The sequence below is a fragment of the Xiphophorus couchianus genome, chromosome 13 (assembly GCF_001444195.1).
Source record: "Xiphophorus couchianus chromosome 13, X_couchianus-1.0, whole genome shotgun sequence".
NCBI lineage: Eukaryota > Metazoa > Chordata > Actinopteri > Cyprinodontiformes > Poeciliidae > Xiphophorus > Xiphophorus couchianus.
The window spans coordinates 24,560,054-24,582,854 of NC_040240.1; the positions used below are offsets into that span (position 1 = coordinate 24,560,054).

The 22,801-nt window shown below is 38.4% G+C and overlaps 3 protein-coding genes across 5 annotated transcripts; 2 read left to right on the forward strand and 1 right to left on the reverse strand.

Moving 5' to 3' along the window:
- Positions 1 to 97: 97 nt before the first annotated feature.
- ak2 (adenylate kinase 2) lies at positions 98 to 13,094 on the reverse strand. Of its 2 annotated transcripts, XM_028035514.1 has the most exons (7): positions 12,888 to 13,094; positions 10,455 to 10,580; positions 9,262 to 9,372; positions 9,046 to 9,140; positions 5,130 to 5,202; positions 3,101 to 3,320; positions 98 to 264 (listed from the first exon to the last, which is right to left on the reverse strand). In XM_028035514.1, the coding sequence occupies exons 1-7, from the start codon at positions 12,984 to 12,986 to the stop codon at positions 257 to 259; spliced, it is 732 nt and encodes a 243-aa protein (XP_027891315.1). In that variant the 5' UTR covers positions 12,987 to 13,094; the 3' UTR covers positions 98 to 256. The 2 variants fall into 2 exon arrangements, with proteins under 2 accessions (XP_027891315.1, XP_027891314.1); XM_028035513.1 differs by lacking the exon at positions 98 to 264 and having other exon boundaries at positions 2,342 to 3,320.
- A 479-nt stretch (positions 13,095 to 13,573) lies between these two features.
- Positions 13,574 to 17,988, forward strand: LOC114155564 (CD209 antigen-like protein E). Its single transcript, XM_028035507.1, has 9 exons — positions 13,574 to 13,727; positions 13,821 to 13,880; positions 14,106 to 14,153; positions 14,381 to 14,425; positions 16,170 to 16,280; positions 16,768 to 16,845; positions 17,177 to 17,328; positions 17,442 to 17,563; positions 17,655 to 17,988. The coding sequence occupies exons 1-9, from the start codon at positions 13,700 to 13,702 to the stop codon at positions 17,830 to 17,832; spliced, it is 822 nt and encodes a 273-aa protein (XP_027891308.1). The 5' UTR covers positions 13,574 to 13,699; the 3' UTR covers positions 17,833 to 17,988.
- Positions 17,989 to 19,229: 1,241 nt separating this feature from the next.
- Positions 19,230 to 22,649, forward strand: LOC114155570 (extensin-like). 2 transcript variants are annotated; one of them, XM_028035515.1, is made up of 6 exons: positions 19,232 to 19,343; positions 19,436 to 19,495; positions 20,663 to 20,773; positions 21,124 to 21,201; positions 21,855 to 22,187; positions 22,363 to 22,649. In XM_028035515.1, exons 1-6 carry the CDS (start codon positions 19,286 to 19,288, stop codon positions 22,386 to 22,388), a joined length of 666 nt encoding a protein of 221 aa, XP_027891316.1. In that variant the 5' UTR covers positions 19,232 to 19,285; the 3' UTR covers positions 22,389 to 22,649. The 2 variants fall into 2 exon arrangements, with proteins under 2 accessions (XP_027891317.1, XP_027891316.1); XM_028035516.1 differs by lacking the exon at positions 19,436 to 19,495 and having other exon boundaries at positions 19,230 to 19,343.
- The last annotated feature ends 152 nt before the right edge of the window (positions 22,650 to 22,801 follow it).

A 22,801-nucleotide genomic window follows, 5' to 3' on the forward strand; every position in this document is an offset into this window, starting at 1 on the left:
AGTTTGTGTCTGAAGTTAAACGGAACAAAATGAGAAATATTTCCACAGACTCTGGGAATGAAATCCGTAGCTAAAATGAATGCAGACAGACAGAAGATGTGATGATCGTAGAAAAGCAAGAGGTTTATTGGATGTTAGCTGGTTCAGTCATAATCTACAGGGGATAAAAATGCACTTTAAAACGGAGCCCAACAGCACAGCGAGTTCAGTCTACCCTCCGTTTGATCACCTCTGTGGGCGCGGAGCAGCTCGGCCTTCAGCCAGCTGCAAGACAAGAGGGAGCAGGGGAAGACAAGGTTCTGGTGAATGAACGGCAAAACTGGACCCAGTCACTGAAATGCTGGTACTTCTTTTTGTCTCAGTCCATTTAGGCTGATGGTTCCATTCAGGAAGAGTAAACTAAACATTCACAGCTTTCTGAGGAACAAACAACACGGGTTAGAAGGTTAGAGAGAACGATCAGCTGAAAAAGTTCAAGAATCAGGAGATTTCAAAATGTCTCAAACTAAAGACTCAACCTGAGCAACAGGCCTCTGAAAATACAATATTCAACATTTATCACCAGACTTCATGGAAAAAGTGACAAAGTGCTTTACATTACAACAGATCTCATGAAATTAAGTTTTTATGCCCAGAAAGACAAACTGAAAAACTTATCAATGAGCCGAGTAATCACTGGACAAAGGAACCTCAGTACAGGCGGAGGGAACCAGCCGTAGGGAACCAGGCAGAGGGAACCTGACGGAGGGAACCAGGCGGAGGGAACCTGATGGAGGGAACCAGGCGGAGGGAACCTGATGGAGGGAACCTGGCGGAGGGAACCAGGAGGAGGGAACCAGCCGTAGGGAACCAGGCGGAGGGAACCTGGCGGAGGGAACCTGGCGGAGGGGACCAGGAGGAGGGAACCAGGCACAGGGAACCCTCCAACCTCCCCGCAGGCGGAGGGAACTCCGAATCCCCAAACCAACAGGTGAAAGCCGTCTGGATGGTCAATCTGAATGTATTTTGTGAACATTCAGGTTTTTTTAAATCAGACATGTATCTATGTTTAGAAATGCAGAAGAAAAGGCAAATATAAAAGTGGCTTTTGGCATTTAAATATGTCAGATAAAAAAATTAATCACAGCTGAAAATACACAACAGATCCATACGTCATCCATTCATTCATTTAGATGAATGAATACGATCCAGTAAAACTTCATTTTGCCTTCAGCTGCAGATTTTGCATTAGAGAAGGGGCAGTGGGTCAGGCTTTCTACCTCCTCACTGCTGTTTCACATCAAATCAACCGAGTTTTGTCTGTTTGCCATATGGAAGACCAGGTGCTGCTTTTGGTCTCCTTTCTTCTGCTGCCAGGTTTCAGATGCAAACACGAGTCCTTCGGGCAAACATGGATAAACGAAGCTCTAAATTTATTTATACAGAAGGTGACAAATCGAGTTTTTGTAACAGGAAGAAGAAATAAAACATGAATAAATGAGACGAGTTGGTTCCAAAGAAACTCTGCAGCACCAACAGCAGGAAAACACCAGGCTGTACAAACTGATGTAACACCGTGTTACAGGAAATCTCTGCTGCTCTGCTGAAAACACCACTCCGTCCATTTCCCAGAAAAACGAAAACAAGGTTCTGATTGATTTTACCAATTAACCCGGCCCATAAAAGCTCCCTTTCTAATGCACAGAGGTCATCAGAGGGCGGCAGCAGCAGATGGTTGAACTAATGGATAAACAAATGAGAGAACAGGATTCACTTCTCCAGGCACCGAGACTCAAACATGAAACTGATTCTGACTGAGTTCTGGTTGAAAAACTAAAAAAACTTCACATCTGCAAAACCGGAGATACAACTTCTGAGAAACGATGGAAATATTACCGACCTAAACGATTGGTAAAATGAAAACTGCAGCCTATCAGCTACATTTTAACTCTTTTATGTCAGTTATTGTTGCAACCAACAATTATTCCACTAATGGAATATTCTGATAATTAAATGGGATAAAAATAACCGGCATATTCCCAATTTTTCTCTTGTTTGCCTCCAACCACTTGAAACTTTTTTATACAATGTTAGAAATACAATAAAAGATGCAAACAAACATTTCAATAAAATTTGTTTAAATAAGAAAATAAAAATTTATCGTCTAAAATGCAGTAACAGCATTAAGCTTGATCATTTGCAGCACAGGATGCGTGAATCCTGTGCAAATATTTTTATACATTTTTGGCTTAATTACTGATCAAAATACAACTAACCTTTTCTGAGTGCATTTCCTTCAGTTAATGATTAATAAATTAGTAAAGCAGCTCAGGATAATTTCAATAATGGATTCATCACAATCTGATTGTTTCAGCTGATTTATTTTAAACCTGATTCTGATTCCTGAAACTTCTAGAAGATCCATTAATTATGGGATCTGTGAAAAGGCAAAGTGGATGATAGAGATGAATGTCTTTCACATGAAAAAACTGGTTTGATGGAAGCAGCATATTTATCATATTTAGTATGATTCTAATACTTTTTATCTCCTACCAGTCAACACAACTATTATAGTTGCTTATCCTACTCAGCCAATAAAATCAGAGCTTTAATGGAGGCAGAAACAGCAGCAGCTGATTTTATCATTCAAAGCACAAACATTCTTCATTTATCTTTTAGTTTGAAAAGGATCTTAGAAAGGATCTTCAAACCTCACACATCGAGACGGGAACAACTTTTCCTGTGATTATCCACAGCTGGAAATTACATAAATCTTAATTCAGGGAAGGTGAAGTTATAGGAGAAGAAGGAGGATCCATAAAAAACAAAAAGGCCCAAAAAGAAACAGGGAAAGTTAAAGAGCAAGAGTCCAGCAACGAAGGTCAACACTGAGGGAATGTTTTCTATGGAGCCGCGTTCAGATCAGCCAAATGTCATAATTCAGTCACACTTTCAACATGTTGTCACCACGGAAACGAGAGTACGACTGGCTCATTAAGCTCCTACTTTCCTCGTTTACATTCCAACGTTAGATTTTCTTGCCGCTCTCTTGCAATCTCCACCGAGGAGGGAAAAAAGAGGAAGGAAGAGAAGGGTTAAATAAAGAAGACTTGGTCTTTACAGGCGGTGGCGCGGGCTGGGGCGGCTGTGGCGGCGGAGAAGGCGGCCACGATGGAGGCGAACACCACGCTGGGGCTCTGGGAGGCGTCCACCGCCGTGTGCAGGCCCCGGGCGCTGTAGTACTGCACCAGGGGGGACGTCTGCCGGTGGTAGGCGTCCAGGCGGGAGCGGAGCGTCGTCTCGTTGTCGTCGCTGCGGCGGATCAGCGGCTCGCCCGTCACCTGGGTGGAGGAGCACAAACATCAGGACATGATCACAATACTTTGGTTAATTTTTAGGTGCAGAATTCAAAAGGGTCAAAGTATGAAAAAACTAAAGCTACTGCTGTAGCCAATAAATGTAAATATTTAATTAATAACTAGCAAACAAACTCTAAAAACTAATTTAAGCTAACCAAATGAGACAAAAAGTCAAAACTAAATAAAACTAAACTGTAATAAAAGACCCAAAGCCATCATAACCCCATCACTACGCTGTTTATGGGCTTTTCAAAACCTGTTCATTACATTTTAGCACAAAATCAGTCTCAGAAAATGAGATTTTAGTCTGATCAGTTCTGCCTGTTTTAAATCCAAACAGCTGCTGCTTGGATTTAAAAAAACAACAACAACTCAAATCTAAGAACAACAGTGTGCAAAATGTGAGTTTTGTGTAATAGGTTCCCTTTAATTCCTGCATGTTGCAGCTGGTTGCAGCCTGAGCTGGAGGCAGGAAGCAGGAAATGATCACAGAAAATAAACAACAGAAGCACCAAACTATTGAGTCAACACACACTGACAAGCTGTGACAGTAAACCAAACAAACCGCAAGAAATTCCCAACATGCAACGTTTCCGTGTTATAGCTGTAAACACTTAAAATTACAGGAACATTTGGATAATTTATTCAGAGGCTGAAGAATGAAAACATTTCAATCATTCAACTTCTAGTTGAATTCTAATCCTCTAATTTGACTCCGTTGGTCATTTTAGATCTGGTGTGAAGATTTAGGAGGAAATATTTCAGAAAATCTCTCTAATCCTTTGAATTTTATAAAAATGCAGTGTTGTTATTACTAAATCATTACGTAGATGTTTTTCTGCTCGACAACTTCAGATTTTATTCAAATGAAAAGACAAAAGTTGATCATTTTTGTTACAGGAAATGACATCAGGGATGCAGCTTCAGCAGTAACTGGAGTCTTGGATGTTTAATGTTAACATTGACTCTGCATAAAAAATACTAAAGCAGAAAATTCAGATTCACTTCACACTTTTTACAGATATGTTGTAAAAGCTCAAAAAATAAGCAGCGAGAATAATATCACTTAATCAAGTCCTTTCTAACATTCAGCACTACAAAATATGTAAAAATCCTAAAACTGAATGTTTAAATTCTTAAAAATGTTTATGAAAATAAAAACATCTATGTATGATGATTCTATAGTTTTTCAGGGTTTGGACATTAGAAATGCAAATTAGTGTTTAACGATTCAATTCTGATATTTAAGGTCACAATTTGAATCAGAAGTGATTTCTATCGTTACTAAATGTTCCTATTCAAACGATTCAGAAATAATGTGATGGTGAAAACAACCAGAATATTTGTTTTAAACAAATAAGGTTATATAATATGGAAGCCCATTTCCGCCACCCTGTTAAAAATAAAAATCTCATTATATTGAGATGAAGACACAACCCTGAAGCTCTAAAAGTTTCACTACAACGAAGCCATTCTGGTGCAGATCCAGTTCTGGCAGAACTTTTGTCGTCCGAGAGCCATTCTTACATCTGCCGTTATAAAAAGGTCAGCAGATGTTACAAAATAAAAAACTTGCTCCACCAGTAGCCATTCCTGCCCACCTAGATGGAGACGCAACGGCTTTTCAGACTGAAACTGGGTCACAGCTTTCTGAAAAAACAAAACATGTCTGAAAGTGAAAAGAGGTTAGTTACTGAAAAGCAGCTCAACTCTGACCCAATTCCAGCCTGAGAGTCACTCAGGTGGGCGGCGGGTTGCTCAGACTGTTACCCCGCAGCAGAAACTACTTACGTCATCCTTCATGTGCTGTTTGGGGGGGTTGAACTCCTCGTGGTAGGAGCGGCCGCTGGGCTGGTGGATCAGCCTGAGGAAGCAGAGAGCGGGTCAGTGAGTCACTGTCCTTTCACATCCCACACCATGTCCTACTTGGACCCGCCAGGCAGCGGGCGGCGCCGTCCCGTTGCAACACGACGACCGCAGACGTACATGACTGCGTAAACCGAGGTCGCGGCGAGTATGATGCAGTCGAGATGGCAACTAAACATTTCACAACATGCTGCAGGCCGATCTGAAAGCTGCTGCGCCTCAGACCAGAGAGCATCCACTTCACCACAAATCTTCCCCAACGTAGGCAGAGCTGGAAACTTGATTCACTCAGGCGGTTATGAAAATGGGGGCTGCACAGTGGCGCAGTTGGTAGCACTGATGCCTTGCAGCAAGAAGGTCCTGGGTTTGATTCTCGATTTGATTCTGGGTTCGATTCCCTGTGCATGCGTGGGTTCTCTCAGGGTTCTCCGACTCCCTCCCACAGTCCAAAAACATGACTGTCAGGAAAATTGGTCTCTCCAAATTCTCCCTAGGTGCAAGTGTGTGTGTGAGTGTGTGTGTGTGTGAGTGTGTGTGTGTCCTGTCTGTCTCTGTGTTGCCCTCCAGGTGACCCCGCCTCTCGCCCGGAACGTTAGCTGGAGAGGCAGCAGCTCCTCCTGACCCCATGAGGGACAAGGGTGTTGTAGGTTATGACAATGATTTGGCACAAAACCAGTTGGCTGTTTACTGAACTCTGAATACCTGAACCTTCAGACCCACATAAAGACAGTTACAAAACCAGCCTGAACAAACAAAACCAGAACATTTTCCCACTAAAACCAGGAAGATGGAGCTCAGAGTATAAACTGTAAAATCCTTCTACTGGTTTAAAAATCACTGAACCAAAATCCAGAAAAGCAGCTTTCAGCTTCTATGCACCACAAATCTGGAACAAACTTTCAGAAAACTGCAAAAGAGCTGAAACACTGAGTTACTTTAAAAAGTCTAAAACCCATCTGTTTAAATTATTAAGTAACTGGATCATTAATCAATATATTTGATGAGTATTGACGATTCATTTGATAAAATGTAATGCTTGATTGTTTCATAATTGCTGACTCGTGTTTTTATGATGTAAACACTTTGAACCCCCTTGTTGATGAAATGTATTATGTACATTTAACTTATGTACATTTTTGGAGGGGAAATTAAAAGAAAATCTAGATTCTACAAAACAAGACCTGGGTTAATGTTTCATCTTAAGCACTATGAAGATGAGATAAATGTAGAAACATCTTTAATAAACGAGGATTACTTTATTTTACACTAAAAACCATCTTTCAGTCGTCTGTTATTGTGGCCAATTTCGCTTTATTTTAAAACAGTGGACACACAACACTCACTCAGAGGGCCACAATTAGTCACCGGGCCGCACTTTGGATATGCCCTACCAATCCATTTTCTTGAGAAACATCTATAAAGACAGACAGTACTCAAAAATTGAATCAGAAAAATGTGTTTCTACAGTTTTAAAGCTGATATTTTGGTACCTACTCTCCAGGTTTGGTCCTGTAGTACTTTCTGAACCCACCAGAGGGCGACAGCCACAATGTTTATAAGGAGAATTCTAGTTTTTGAGGACAAATAAAATGAGGAGAATTTGATTCTGATCTTTGGGACCAGGATTCAGTTAAAAGTCCTCTTTAAGAACGTGTAGGCGCTCAGTAGTCGTAATCTGTTTTTGTTTACAGTGCAGACAGGAAAAGCAACAATGTGATCCACAACCACTTCAATGATGAAATATGTAAAACCTCTAAGATGTGGACTTTAAAGGGCATCATTTATTTAAACTCATTTTTTAGTTCAGCGATTTTGCAAAACTTCCTTCAACTATTTTTTCAGCTCCGATTCATCCTGAAAACGATGAACAGTCCTACTAACACCACCGTATTTAACGGGTGAAAACTTTGGTAAGACTTAGAAGGTCGACATAACAGCCTGAAAGTGAGCTGATTTAAACTCCAGCCCATTTCTGAGGTAAACACTTCACCAAAGATTCGTTGTAAGTCCTTCCTGCTGCAGGACGCGCCAACACCTTCAGGCCACCTGCTGTTAATTGCATGATTTCACGCTCTGCTTGTTTCCAGCATTATCACTCGGTTGCAGACTCTCCTGAATCAATCTGCCGACCTGAGCGGGATTAAGACGCAGACAGCATGAGGATTGTCGGAAAACTCTGGAGCTCCACCTGCTGGTGGAGGAAATCCAAGTGGACCAGGACAGTTAGGGGTCAACCTTGTGGATTTATTGACTGTCAGATGCTCTCTTTCCTATTTGGACCCACAGTTTGCCAAGAACAGCGGTTCCCACATTAAAGGTAACAAGGTATTCTTCCTTCAACAGATTAAAGTAGGGCGATACAAAACATGTTCATTACATTTTTAACAAAATCATTCTTGGATAATGAGATTTTAGTCTCTTAGTAAAAATGGTTGCAAACCATACAACCGTACGCTTTTGAAAAGCAAAAGTGGAGCTGCCTGCACAACCAACAAGAATGCAGCAAGTAGTCTCTGGATGATAAGTCAAAAACAAAACACTTGTCTTTTCCAGCAGCCATTGTACAGCAGATACCACGTGACCACACATCGATGGTTCTACTATGGTCTCTTTATTCTTCAAAGGGGACACATTATGCAAATTTAACATTTTGCACATTTTTGTAGTTCCATTTGGGTTTCTACCGCTTCAAAAAAAAATGGCAACAACTTAATGTTTTTTGATGTCTGGAAAATTAAGTCATTTCAAAATTTTCCCTGAATGTAACGTCACAAACCAGTAGAGCTGAGCTCCAGTTTGGTCAGCTGGTTTTCCCGCTGTATGCAGTCTACAATGGCTGCTGGAAAAGACTAGTGTTTTGTTGTTGACTTGCCATCCGGAAACTACTTGCTGCATTCTTGTTGGATGTGCAGTAGGCTCTACTAACACTTTTCAGAGATGTACGGTTGTATAATTGCACATCTGTTTGTAACCATTTTCACGTGCGAGTGTAAACGTTGAGTTGGGGGCGAAACCAGCTTCAGCTTATTAGGATTTAAAATGACAGAGGCCCTAAAACAGCTCGAAACAGGCAGGACTGATGAGACTGAACCGTCATCCATGAATAATCTTGTGCAAAATGTAAATACTGTGTTTTATACAGCGTGTAGACCTGTCCTAACCTGTCTGAGGAATTTCAGTCGGTCTCCTTTAAATGATACCTGATGACTACAGGTGAGTGTTAGATGGACCAATAGATCAGCGCTCTGGCTTCAGGCTCAGCTCCTCCACCCAGACCAATTTACAGTAACCGCTTCAAAAGAGAAAACTGCAGTCAGAAATGAATGAATAAACTGTAATAAAATAATTTATTGCCAAAACGCAGGATGATATTTATTGTTCAGAAACGTAATTCCATAAGTTTTGAGGAAACAGAAGCAGAGCTGTTCCCACCATCAATGTGACTGATCAACAGCTCAAAGGCGACACCTACTGGTCAAATCTGCATCCTGCACAGCATTTCCAGTCAGGTTATGGAACAACTTTAACTGCAGCTTCACAACAAAATGTTCAAAAAGAAAATATTTTCAGGATCAAGTTTCTACTCTGCTGTTTCTGTTTAAACTCATCCTGGTTTATTCCTGAACCCAGCAGGTTTTAGAAACCAGACCAGCTCAGACACGCTGTGACTGCAGCTCCGGTTTCTTGTGGCTCGGAGCCAAAGCGTTTATCCTGCAAGTTAAATTCTGGCTGTGAATCAGAGGAGCGGCTGTCGTGGAAAACATAAATCAGCTTTCAGTTCCGGCTGCCAGTAAAACTGAGTCACTTCTGAACGATTCGTTCTTTTCGCCGCGGTTCCTACCTGCCGCAGATCCGGCGAACCAGCAGGGAGTCGTCCACGGAGAACTCGATCACAGAGTCCAGCTTCTCGTCCCTTTTGTCCAACAAGCCGTCCAGCTGGAGGACAAACGGCACAGAGGACGTTCAGCTTCACTGTTTGTCTTCATAAATACATGAACTCAGAAGTTAGATTATTAACCTGATGAATAAAATATGAGGAATAAAAGTTGTTGCGAACCATTTCTGCTTGTTTGACTGTTCGGGGAAAGCCGTCCAGCAGGAAGCCGTTCCTGCAGGCGGTCGTGTCCAGATTCTTCTCTATGAGCTCAACCACCATCTCATCGCTGACCTGCAAGAAAAAAAAAACACTCAACAACAACTTCCTGCAACTTTATCTACCCGGCAAAGCTTAGCACAGTGTTTAATTAACTGTCACAAACAACACAGGAAGCACCAACAGCCTCTAAATTACCAAAGGAAATGACATCACAGGCGGTAATGATGATGTCCTACGACTCCCACTGATAGAAAAACTAAACTTTAAAGGAACAAACGCAAAGCTACAGATTCCTCCTGCATTTTACCTTCAGTTCATGTCAAAACCTACAAAGACAAAAACAGTTTGAAAACATAAAGGAACGGCAAAAAGAAAGTACACCCTTCAGTCTACGGTAGTTTTAACATTTGAGTCCATCTTTATCTGATTAAACTGACCTTGATGTGCAAAAACACACAAACTTTATCAGTTAGTAATGATGAAAGACTAAAAAACTTAAAAAATAAAAGAAACTCTGCAAAATATATTCTGAAATGAAGATGACACACAGATCCACTTTTTTCAATTACGACACCGATGTCTGATGTTTAGTATCGGCTGATACCGATCCGATACAGAAAACAGCTGAACTGACTTAAAAAGTTTATTTATTTTTAAAACACAGACATAAATGGACTGAATGACAAATTTATTTGATAAGTCACTTAAATACACCAACAGCTTCACAAGCTTCATCAGTCAGAGCAATTAGGAGAATAACAGATAACATAAAAAATATAATAACAAACTTGACAAAAATGTTCTGCAGAAGATTTTCTTTCAAACGATTCAGAAAGTGAAATTATGAATAATAAATATAATGCAAAATAAATAACAGCACAGAACTAGACTGAACAGATTCCCAGGGACCGATACAGATATTAATATCAGATTGATGCATCGCTAGTAAAAACTTCTCACTGAAACATTATTTTACTCAAATTTCAAACCAAACTAGATTAGAAAATATCTTAAAATGACAAGTTAGATAATGTGTCAACTTCTTGCTTTGCGTTTTGAAAACACATGTGGCTCAGCTGTTCATAGTCAGGTTGTTATGTGTGATTTTTTTTTTTTTTTTTTGAGGGGACGATATGAAAGCAGGAATGTTTTACCAGCTTGCCGGAGTCCATGGTCTCCTTCAGCCTCCTGCCGAGCTCAGAGCCTGAAGCCACCATGGCCCTCAGCATGTCTCCTGTGGCCAGGTGGCAGACGCAGTACTTCTCCGCTAACTGGGGAGCCTGCAGGGACGACACACACACACACACACACACACACACACACACACACACACACACACACACACACACACACACACACACACACTTTCAACTTAAACTTACCAAAACAGGTTTGTAAAAAGAACAGGCAAATACAACTTTAAAAGGAACTCAGTCAAAATTTAGATTCAGAACGAAGACAATGGAAAGATTCATTTCAATTTAATATGTTAGTTTATGGAACATTCTTGATGCACTGCAAAAACAAAAATATAGGAGCTTATTTTAAGTTAACAATTCTTTCATGTTAGTGAAAAAGTTCTAGTTCCATTGGCAGATTATTTCACATAAGGGAAAAATGTCTTGTTATAAGTGAAATAATTTGCTTAATAGTGACTTTTTAGTCACTATTAAGTAATTACTGACTTAAAGCAAGCTTCCATATCCTTCAGAAAAGCTACTTGTAAGTTAGTTTTGTCTTATTTCAAGTGTTTTAAGGTATTTGCACTGAAACAAGACAAAAATACTTTGTAAGATTTTGTATTTTTGCAGCGCAGCAAGATTAAATATCTCGACCTCTTTCTGCATAAAATAAGAAAACCCATTGATTAAGCAATATGGCATGGGATAAACTGATATTCTGTTGTGTATTTGAAATCTGTCTGTAGTTGAAAAGCTAACTTTCTCTTTGTTTGAATGTTATAAGTTCATACTTCTTACTGATTTGAACTGTTCATTGTGTTTTGAATTGAGTTTTTAATTAATTTTTTGTGATTAGCTTTGTCACTTTATTTTTCACTTTACAGACGAAGTTGATGATGATGAATTTACTTTGAAAGAATGAACAGTGAGTGATTTTTGCAGTGGGGAAAAGTTCGGACGGAGAAACTGAGACATTCCTCTTCCTGAGGAATCCCCAGGCGTTCCCAGGCCAGACAGGATATATAATCCCTAAAGTGATTCCTCTGCGTCTCCTCCAGGAATGTGGCTGAAAAAGCTCCAAACAGAGGCTGCAGGAAACTTCAGTGATATTATCATTAGTTAGTATTTCTGTGCATTTTCTTCTGTCCGCTCGTTTTCAGTGTTTCCATTATTCTGTGACCTTTAACCTGTTGCGTAATGTGACTCTGTCCAACAGACTCAATGTTACATTAGCATGAAAGATGGAAATTCATAGAACTTACAATATATTAGTCAACAGTCATTACACTCTGAACAGACCTTTACAATATGAAAATTTTACATACTGTTATTGCTTTGACAAAATATTGAGCCAACGTTACACGCTTCCAATTCATTTGTTCCATCTTGAAATCGCTCTGAACAAAAACCAATAAATGTCTGTTTTTGTTTCCACACCAGATAATCTGGTAAACTGGGTTCAATTTGGGATCAAAATCGCAACATTTGTTATATTTTCAGCTGCTGTGGTTCTCTTTCACACTACTTTGCATCAAACGATCCAAACACTTTGAGCAACCGGTTCCCCTCCTCGCCTGTGGTGGCGCTGTATCAAGAACATCTGAAGGAAATGACCTTTCAGCACAACTCCTTTCTTCACAAATGTAAATAAAAATGGAGTAGCTTCAGATTTTAGCTGTTGTAGGATTTTTGGGTGAAAAAATGGGTGAAAGCCCATGAAGCATTTCTCCTGACTCACACATTTGTTTTGGTTGTATTTACCCAGAATACCTTGCTGTGCTTCCTGGTTTTGGAGCGGACTCTAGTCCCTTGGTATTTGCATATCCATTCGAGCCAGAGATCACTTCAACCGAACTGAGACGTTTATAACATTATAAAACTACAGTATGTATTCCTGAACATTTACAATCAAATGCTGGATGAACATGTACATAAATACATGTTGGAGTAATTTATTTATTAAAATGGAAACTAGCAGAAGCGTACGGCTGAAAGTCATTCAGGTCCATTTAAAGAATAAACTAATGTCCTGATTACTTTAAAACAAACCGGGTGGTTTCCTGGTGCCAGTAATTTGTCCTGTCCTGCAAAATGTACGAAATTCCTGAAAGATTAAAATCAGGAAAAACTGGTTGGGGATTTTGGTTTTAAGGAACAAACAATTTAGCTACAAACAACCTTAAAAATTAAGAAATGAAATCATTTTATTGTTCTAGACGTCAATAAATGAAGTTAGTAAGGCCCTCACTGAATTAAAACTGAAATTTCATTTTTAATCACAGAAGTTAATGACAAACTGACACCGTATTTATTGATAAAAACTAATTATCGATCATGCGCACTTCACCTCTCTTTCCTCAAAGCTAACAGCTAATGTTAGCAGCCTTAGCTCGCTGCGAGCCTCACCTGAGTCCCTTTCCCGGCTCCGGGAGGCCCGAGAAGGATGGCTCGGATGCCGTCCTGTACATCAGCTATCGCCTCCTTTAACTGCGCGCTGGGGGCCATGACAGCACCGGAGGGGGGACACCAAGCAGAAACTTTCCAGAAGTCTGTCGGTGCGGCGCTGCTGACACTTCAGCCAAGTTGGCCAGAAAGAACGAGCCACATCCTCCTTTTCAATACGAGACATTAGCCCCGCCCACACCGGAGAGAATCCGCGATTTGATTGGTTGGCAGGCGAGTCAATTTAAGTGTGTAGCACAGGATTGGAGGAGCATAACACGGCTTCCGGAAAAAACGTTTAAAGGAATGCGCACTATTTTATTCCCCATATTCTTTCACTGTAAAATATCACTTTCTTTAATTTATTTGGGGGTTTTGACCGGAAAGCACGGAATTGTTTATTTACGCCTTAATTAAAAGTAACAACAAATACTTTCCGTTTAAATTCTAAACTAATTAGCAGCACACTAAAATATAATGGGAAATGCATTTTAAACCTCAAATAAGAGAACAACTATGAGTAATTTTTTTGGAACACAAATAATTTTAATGTAGAAATTATTTTAGATGCTTTATGATATCTATTCCTGAAAAAAACCCAAACTCGGTTGTGTTTAGAATGCCTTTCAGATTGGTGCACACCTGTCCTTGCTCAGGTGTGTCTGCCTCCTCCCTGCCTGCAGGAAGCTTTAAAAGCTGTTTGTCTCTCCTGACCTGCAGTTCTCTGTCAGACTCCCAGCAGAAACGTGTCTGAAGCTGCTGGAACAAACAGCAATATGAGGTTCACAACATCAGCGCCCAGAGGTGAGCTCTTTCTCATGCCTTTCTTCATAGCAGTGAAAATCCAAACTCATGTTTGGCTCCATCAGATCGATTTCTTCATGTTTTTCCACACAGATAATGCTTCTTTAGTGGATGACAACGTTTATGATGATGTCATGGTTTCAAAACAACAAGGTTTGAACAAAAAAACGTTGTTTATAATATACTAATTTGTGTTATAATAACGTGTGAGTTTTAGTAGTCTTGTCAAATGTAATCTTTTATTAGCCCAATATTTGCTCTAGTGATTTGATTGTTACTGTATCTGTGCATAAATTGATACTTTCTGTTTTTCTGAAATTTAACTATCAAACTAATGTTTGACTCCATCAGTTGATTTCCTTGTGTTTTTTTATGCAGATGTTTCTTCTGATGACGTTTATGATGATGTCATGGTTTCAAAACAAGGTTTGAAAAAAAAAATCTAATTAAAATTTGTGTGTCACTTAATCTGAACAAATTTAGGCTTTGAGATTCATGATGATAATTATTTTTATAGACCTAAATTTTTGTTTCAGTGATTGGATTGTTACTTGATTTGTCTGTAAATTGACACTTTCTTTTTTTTCTGAACTCTTAATTATAAAAGTATGTTGGACCCCATCAGATTAATTACTTTGTGTTTTTTTGTGCAGATAATGTTTCTTCATCCGCTGAAAACCAGCTTTCGAAGCAGAAAGGTTTGAACTAAAACAAACATTTCTGAATCTAGAAATTTGAATACGTTGAAGCTTTTACCTCTGATGTTTATGTTTTTATGGTTAATTGAATTTCATGTAGGGCTGCACAGTGGCGCAGTTGCTAGCACTGTTGCCTTGCAGCAAGAAGGTCCTGGGTTCGATTCCCAGCCTGGGACTTTCTGCATGGAGTTTGCATGTTCTCCCTGTGCATGCATGGGTTCTCTCTGGGTTCTCCAGCTTCCTCCCTCAGTCCAAAAACATGACTGTCAGGTTAATTGGTCTCACTAAAGGTGTGTGTGTGGGGGGTGTGTGTGTGTGTGCCTGGTTGTTTGTCCTGTCTGTCTCTGTGTTGCCCTGCGACCTGTCCAGGTGACCCCGCCGCTCGCCTGAAACGTTTGCTGGAGAGGCAACAGCTCCTCCCGACCCCACTGGGGATGAGGGTGTACAGAAGATGGATGGATGAATTTCATATGGTTTATTCTTTGTGCTGTTAGTTTATTGTTTTATCATTGTTGACCTAAAATACTTCCTTCCTGTGGAATATGTCACTGCAGGGAACAATGGGTTTGACTTCTGCAACAGTCGACTGTGAAACAAAACAACCTTTGAACATTATTGATAATCTGAAAACTTTCATATCAGAAACTCACTCTAGTTGTTCTGCTTAACATGTTCCGCTTTGTAATCTCTGTTGCTAAACATGGAAGCCTATTGTTATGAATCTCTCTAACCTGTTGCCACTTTATTAGGTACGCCTTGTTAGTACTGGGCTGACAGCGTGATTTTACCTTCACAGCTGCTGGATTTTGTGACACAAGTTGAACATGGTGTCAGAATCATTCCTCAGAGACAGACGTCCATGTTGACATGATAGCATCACACAGGTCCTGCAGGATTTTATCCAGTTTTTCATTCATTTGGTGTGAATGAATGCAAATTAGTGATGGTTCTTTACAAGAGAACCATCAGTAAATTAGGATGATAGAAAGAAAAAAATAGGAGGTGTAATATTTCACAAAGTACTCTTATTTTAGATTAATCTCAGAAATTTTCTAGACACTTCTGAATTTCAAAAGTCAAAAAATGTCTAAATTTGAAACTCAGAAATTTAGTTTTGTTCTGAGATTAATCTAAAAATGTCCATTTTTTTTTAGCAATTTCTTTGACTTGTCAAGTTCAGAAGTTTTAAAGTTTTTTATAGAGAATATCTGACAAATTCCTGAGTTTTTTTCTTTTTTACATAAACAATTTTCCTTGTTCTTTTCTGGAACATTTTTTAGATTAATTAAAAAATTTCTGCATTTTTTCCACACATTTTGACTTTTGGAGCTCAGAAATTTCTCCATACATTTGGTTGTAACAGACAGGAACTCGGGGATATGTTGCTCTTCAATGATCTTAACCAAGTTTTCCTTTTCTCTTCTGACACCAATATGGCAATTTTGTCCACAAAACATTTTCATATTTTCAGTTTTATTTGGTCATATAATTTATTCCCTCTAGAAATTTCTTAAACACAATAGCATCTTGTCTTAAATGTTAATGTTATGTAAATTTAATTAATAGCAAATTTGCATTTTCTACTCACTTTGTGCACCTTTTCAGAGGGCATTGTCATGTATTTTGTTCTTGTATTATATTGTACTGATATATTTCCTCTTGCCAGTTTATTTTCCATGTGGTAAATGTCTTCATGGCCAGATGAAGCAACACTTCTGCTGTTCATTCTGTTTTCACTATTCAGCAAATCTGCAGCAACCTGGACGGGACAGGAAGTCCAAAATATCTCCAGAACGCGCTGTCCTGCTGGTTCTCATCACTCTCTTGGTCGTTGCAGTTTTTGCTCTGAGCATTAGTGAGTTTTTTTTTTTCCAACTTTGAAGTCAAATTAAAAAAAAAAGTTTTTACTTGAATTTTATGGCAGGACGTTGTATTGGAGACTCATAAATTAGATGCATGTTATTTAGGAAAACATTCCTTTTAAGCAAAAGCATTAATTAGATTTATACATTACATTGCATATTATACATACAATATAAATAAAATATTATTTTATTTGTTTGCAGAGTATTATTTTAGTAAATATTACCTGTTGAAAAATGATACAATAAGGACTGTAATAATTATGGCTTTTTGGGGTGATATTTCAGAATAAAATGTCTGTTTTCTGAAGTTTGCATGTTGTTATTTGCATATTATTATCATTAATTCCTCTGAACAGTCTCCCTCTGTCTGTTCAAAGTCCAGACTGAAAACTCACGTAACGTGATATATAAGTAAACTTTGACTTGATTTTTGCATGAAACTGACTTTAATTATCAGCTTCTTTTTGCTTAAAACAGCTGTATTTTATCTGATGAAAAATGAAAGATGCCGAACCCTGAAGGAGGATCTGGAATCACTGAAGATGATTGTTTTAGGTGAGACTGTGAGGATTTAAAGTCTAGATTTAATGTTTCATTTTGAGTCTGTCAAAAATCTTTTGTTCTTCTTCACTGTTGTATTTAATGTGCTTGGTATCTGTTGACAAGAATTATTTAGAAAATTATCTTCAAAGATGAAAAACTCTTTTACTGTCTTGTTGTTTCCACCCTTCTTTCACTGCGTCCACCGACTCCTGCAGTAAAAAGTGCAGCATTTGATCCGAGTTTCATTTCTGTCCTGTAGATTCTTGTAGATTGTAGCTGCAGTTTGTCTCCAAAGATTTCTTCCTCCTGATTTTCTGAAGTTTTTCTTCTGATCTGTTTAAAGATGAGACATGGCCAAAGTGTGAAGCCGGCTGGGAGCGATACGGAGGAAGCTGTTATTTTTTCTCCAACTCTACATCCTCCTGGAATGACAGCAGACGTTCCTGCGCTGATCTGGGATCAGACCTGGTGAAGATCGACAGCAGAGAGGAGCAGGTATGAAACTCTGCTGCAGGTTCAGCTTCTCTCTGATTCCATCTCATCATCATGATTCTTCATCTTAACTCAGAAAAGTTTCACTTGTATCTTCATCAACTTTTTCTGTCTAGATGTCCCTGGAGATCAGACTGAGGGAGACAATCAAGAATAATGAAACGTTCTGGATCGGACTGACCTACTCAAAGACAGAAGGCTCCTGGTTGTGGCCAGACAGATCTCCACTGAACACAAGGTCTGATTATTCTGAAATTATTTGGTTTCATTTCAAGAGTAAAAGTCACTTAAGTTCATTTAAATCTGCCTTTCTGTTCCTCATCTCCTAGTTTGAGTTTCTGGGCTCCTGAACAGCCTGATGCTTTGGGTGGAGCAGAGGTGGACTGTGTGTGGATGATGAAGACAGAAAACCCTGCAGAGGTCCGGTGGTATGATAGACGTTGTGATGATGATCTGAGAAGTATCTGTGAGAAAGATTCAAAAATCCAGCTGCGTTTCTGTGTGTGAAGTTCAAAACAGATCTCTGCACATTTAAAAATATTCTTTTAAAAACACATTAATAGAAAATTACTCTGATTTTAGAAGATATTTACTTTATTTTTATTTGTAATAACAGCAAAGTTCCAGTTGAATATGTATAATTAATAAAGATTTTTCAGCTTTTATAAGGTTCCTGTGTTCATTTTAATTATTAAATATGAAGCTCAGGTAAAATCATGAACTGCTCTTTACATTTACTCGAGTGTTTTGTCTCTTAATTCATACATATTTTCGGTCAATTGATGTGAAACATGACTGTCAGTGGCTCACTAGCGCTAGACTCCCCTGCAGGTTGAATTTGGTTACTACATCCACTAAATCAAACGACCTTGACCCAAACTGCTGGCAAAACATTGTAAATGTAAACAATAACTTTGAAGTTTATAATGCTTACAATATGCAGGTAAGACCAGAGCGAGTAAATGTACTTTCAATGAACACATTTCAATCCATCACACCTCAACCTCAGGTTTTGCAGACACCTGTGTTTGGACATGACCTTGAAACAGCGTTAATAATCGAATGTCAATGAAAGAGAAAAAAGAGACTGTGTTGCTCAAACTCCATCTTTCTCTTCCTGTCCACCTCTAAATCCTACCTGTTGCCATGTTTGGGCTGTTTCAGTCTGGTCAGTTCTCCTTCAGGAGGAGCTGTTTTTAGGGCCTCTGTCACTTTAAATCCAAATGAGCGGCTGCTGGCCACACCCCCTGGCTCTACATTTACATTCACAATGGCTGAAAACAGATGCACAACTATACAAAAGTACATAATTGAAAGGCAGAAGTGGAGCCTCCTGCACAATCAACAAGAACCCAACAAAGCATTTGTCTTTTCCAGCAGCCATTGTACAATGAAAACTGCGGTAAAACCAGCTGACCAAACACTCTGGAGCTAGGGTTGCCAGTTAACATCACAGTGCCCATTGATTATGACATAACTGGGAGGTTTTTGGTACGGATCATTTTCCAGACACCAAGAATTATTAACTAATCACCAAAACCCACCTGGGTGTTTTCTTTAATTGCTTTGGTTGTTTCTAGAAGCAGTAGCAACCTAAATGACAGTACGAAAACATACAAAATGTGAATTTTATGCAATAAATCCCTTTTAACTCAAAGAGGTTTTTTTCATTGATGCAAAAATGCAACTCAAATTTTACTCCTGACTAAACAGAAGCTGCACTTTTTAACTTTTACTTATGTAAAAAGGTTTAAGAAGTACTTTTAATTTTATCTTGTATCAATTTCTTTAGAACACAGATAATTTTGATGTGGAAATAATTTTTGTTTTTATTACTGATGCCTTTGATGTCATCTGTTTTAAAGCGAACCCGTCTGTCTCCTCCCCGCCTGCAGGAAATGTTTTAAAAGCTCCTCGTTTCTCCGGACCTGCGGTTCTCTTTCAGACTCCCAGCAGAATCATGCCTGAAGTTGATGTAACTTACTCTGACGTGAAGTTCACCAAATCAACGACCAAAGGTGAGTTTTTTTAATCATGCTTTTCTGCATCACAGTGAAAACTAAACTCATGTTGACTCCATCTGATTTATTTCTTCATGTTTTTTGTGCAGATAATAATTCTTCATCGACTGACAGCACTTATGCTGAAGTCAAGCTTTCGAAACGGGAAGGTTTGAACAAAAACTTATCTCTGAAAGCAGCTTGTGTGTGAAGAATTGTTATGCTTTTATTGCTATTTATTTTTTTAAAACACAGCTGTGTACATTGGTGATATGAGTGTCATTTTTCATCTGTAAAAATATTTACAGATGAAGATATTTATGTACACACAAAAAAGAGCAAAACTTTATTTAATTTAATCACAGAGAAGTTGATGGCAGAATTTACTTTTTTAAAGAAATGTAATCTGATGTGGAATAAATTTTATTTTACATGTTTTACGTCATTTTCTTTGTACATAAAACCCATTTCCATGTAACGTTTTGTGTTGGGGTTTGTTTGTCATTTCCTGATGAGTTTTATTGTAGGGTTTTATATTTACAGGGAAGTTGTCACAAAAGGGTTTTAACTCCTTAGTTTGGACAAATTGTAATGGATTTAAAAAATCTGATTATAAACATATCCATAAGTCTCTGATTGGGGGTAAAAACAGAAAAGAAAAAGAAATATTTTCATTTTTAGTTTAACGATTCAATTTTGTAAATCATCTGCAATGGTTATGAATAAATAACCTCAGATTTATAGGATTTTTTATGACTGATTACACTTGTGAGGTGATGTTTCTGTTTATTTATTGTTTTATTATTGCTAGCATCAGATGCTTCCTACCTATGAAATATGTCACCTCAGGGAACAAAGTGTTTAACTTCTCATTTTTTGCAGCAATGCAACATCTTTGTTGTTCGTCATTTGAACATCGGTTTATTGAATTTTAGTCTTAATTTTCATTTATGTAAATCTAATTGTAAAAAGTCTGTTGTGTTTCTGTTATCTGGAAAAATACAGCTGCAGATTTCTCTGAATCTGGGCGTGCTTTTCTAAGTTACAGCAGATTTCTTTTAATGTTGTAAATTTGAACTTGCAGTGCAATTATTTGTTTATGCATTTTTACCATTGTCTGAATTTATATGCTTCCAATTTGCTTCTATAACTGAGTTTCCCACCTGAGGGAGAGTAAAAGATAATTCTGTCTCTCTGTTTCAGACACAAAGGATTTATCTGTTCACATTAAACAAAAACAGCGTCTTTCATCTGTGTGGTACACTGTGTGTTATATTGTTCGTCATGTTTGTATGCAGTGATCAGATATCCTTTCCCCTCTGATTTTCTGTTCTCAGATGCAGATGTTCAACAACCCAGACGGGACAGGAAGTCCAACATGTCTCCAGCGGTTCTGATGGTTCTGATCACTCTCGTCGTTCTCTTGGCAGCTGCTGCTAGCGGCCTGGGTTTGAACAAAAATGTTACCTGTGAAAATATGAAGAGAAATCAAACAAACAACCTCTTAATATTAAATTTATATTTAAATGTGATTCAAAACATAATTTTTTAGCAAAAAAACATTTACTGTCTTGTCTTTTATTTGTTTTTATATTTGCTGGTTTTGAATATTCTTTATAGTCATTAGTTACATAACCAGTTGAAAAATTCATCAGCTATTAATCCAGCCACTGAAATCACAGAAGCTTCTGGAGTAAAATGATATTAAATAAATGTTACTTTTTACACAGTAAGTTTGTAAATAATGGCAAATGTTATTTTGTATTTTGGTGATCATAATATTTTCTTCTTTAACCAGTTATATTTTATATAACGAACAACAAAACTCTCCAGAGCCTGAATGAGGAGATCAAAATGTTGAAGAGTAACCGCTCAGGTGAGACTCAGAGTTTCATTTAGAGCCGACAGATCTGGGATTTTAATTATTATAACAATGTTAAAATATTTACATATTCATCACCAATACATTTTCTTTAATTCAGCATAAAACATTCAATTCAGTTCAATTTATTTACGTAGCACCAATTCATCACAAATGCTTTGCAAAAAATAATTTCAATTAATTCCAATTAATTAACCAATCTAGTTCACATGGATTTGAACTAGATTGGTAACTAGTGGCTGCTGGTAACCTGCTGGTAACCTGCTGGTAACTGGCTCGGCACCAGCAGCCGTCTGATACATCCACCGTTTGAGAAGTCAGAGCAGGAAAAGAAACAGAAAAACTGGTGTAAAGAACTTTTTGTGTTAATGAAAAGTAAAGGTTAATAGAACCTGAACCTAGATATTTAATGTCGGATAAAATCAATTTTTGATCATTGTCAAATATTAACTGGCTTTACTGTCAGAAACATTGAGACTGAAGATAAAGAGGAAGTGATGAAGAGGAAGAGCCAAATTAATCTTCTACCCAAGTTAAGCGATAAGAATCAGTGAAAGAATTTTGTTTGCTTTCTGTTGAGCTCCTGCAATAAAGGAGTCTGTCACACTTCAGTTCAAATATTTAATTTGACATTTATTTTTAAACAGAAAGCATCGACCAGCCTACATGTCCACCACCAGCAACATGTCCATCTTGTCCCGTTGCGCCTTCTGGAACCACAGAACCACTTCCTCCAACATGTCCTCCTCCTCCAACATGTCCTCCTCCTCCAACATGTCCTCCTCCTCCAACATGTCCATCTTGTCCCGTTGCGCCTTCTTATCCTACTTCTGGAACCACAGAACCACTTCCACCAACATCTCCGCCTCCTCCAACATGTCCACCTCCAACATGTCCACCTCCAACATGTCCACCTCCAACATGTCCTCCTCCAACACGTCCAGAACCTTCAACGTTTCCACCAACTAATGCAACAAGAAGTAAGTTCAGGGTTTGATCTTTGTCTCATTTCTGTCCTTTAGTGATGCTAAAGAGACATTGATGGACTGACAGAGACAGGAAGTTAGATTGTAGCTGCAGGACATAAAACCTGAAACTGTCTATGAAGATTTCTTTCTCCTGATTTACTACAGTCTTTGTTCTGATCTCTTGAAGATGAAACAAGCAGCCAGAGGGCATAGGAGGAGGAACAGGAGGTGAATGTAACAATACCATGGACTGTGTGGGGATGATGAAGACAAAACTCTGAGGAGATCCTGTGGTTTGACAGAGATTGTGATGATGATGAGAAGTATTTGTGAGAAAGCAGCAGAAATGCAGCTGTGTTTGTGTGTTTAGTTCAATTGAGTCCAGAAAACAGCTTCATATCTCTGCACATTTTATAAAGATGATTACCAGATAAATATTCTGATTCTAAAAGATCTTTACCTTATTTTTCTCTTTCTGTAACAACAGGTCTCCTGCTAAATATGTAAAATCATTCAAATGTTTTTTCAGCTTTTACAAGCTTCTTGTTTTTATTGTAGCTATTGAACAATGAGGTAATGAGGTTCAATCATCAAGTTTAAAACCATTTAATCACATTGCTTTAATA

What these genes read in the sequence shown, in the direction of transcription:
- ak2 (XM_028035513.1), bottom strand. Translation starts at nt 12,986, where the DNA reads ATGGCCCCCAGCGCGCAGTTAAAGGAGGCGATAGCTGATGTACAGGAC. An exon ending in GAGCCGGGAAAGGGACTCAG is followed by an intron (nt 10,581 to 12,887) that starts GTGAGGCTCGCA and finishes TCGTCCCTGCAG; the next exon opens with GCTCCCCAGTTAGCGGAGAA. An exon ending in AACAGCACATGAAGGATGAC is followed by an intron (nt 3,321 to 5,129) that starts GTAAGTAGTTTC and finishes TCCTCCACCCAG; the next exon opens with GTGACGGGCGAGCCGCTGAT.
- LOC114155564 (XM_028035507.1), top strand. Translation starts at nt 13,700, where the DNA reads ATGAGGTTCACAACATCAGCGCCCAGAG. An exon ending in AGTTTTTGCTCTGAGCATTA is followed by an intron (nt 16,281 to 16,767) that starts GTGAGTTTTTTT and finishes TGCTTAAAACAG; the next exon opens with CTGTATTTTATCTGATGAAA. An exon ending in AGATCTCCACTGAACACAAG is followed by an intron (nt 17,564 to 17,654) that starts GTCTGATTATTC and finishes CTCATCTCCTAG; the next exon opens with TTTGAGTTTCTGGGCTCCTG.
- LOC114155570 (XM_028035515.1), top strand. Translation starts at nt 19,286, where the DNA reads ATGCCTGAAGTTGATGTAACTTACTCTGACGTGAAGTTCACCAAATCA. An exon ending in CACCAAATCAACGACCAAAG is followed by an intron (nt 19,344 to 19,435) that starts GTGAGTTTTTTT and finishes TTTTTTGTGCAG; the next exon opens with ATAATAATTCTTCATCGACT. An exon ending in GTTGAAGAGTAACCGCTCAG is followed by an intron (nt 21,202 to 21,854) that starts GTGAGACTCAGA and finishes ATTTTTAAACAG; the next exon opens with AAAGCATCGACCAGCCTACA.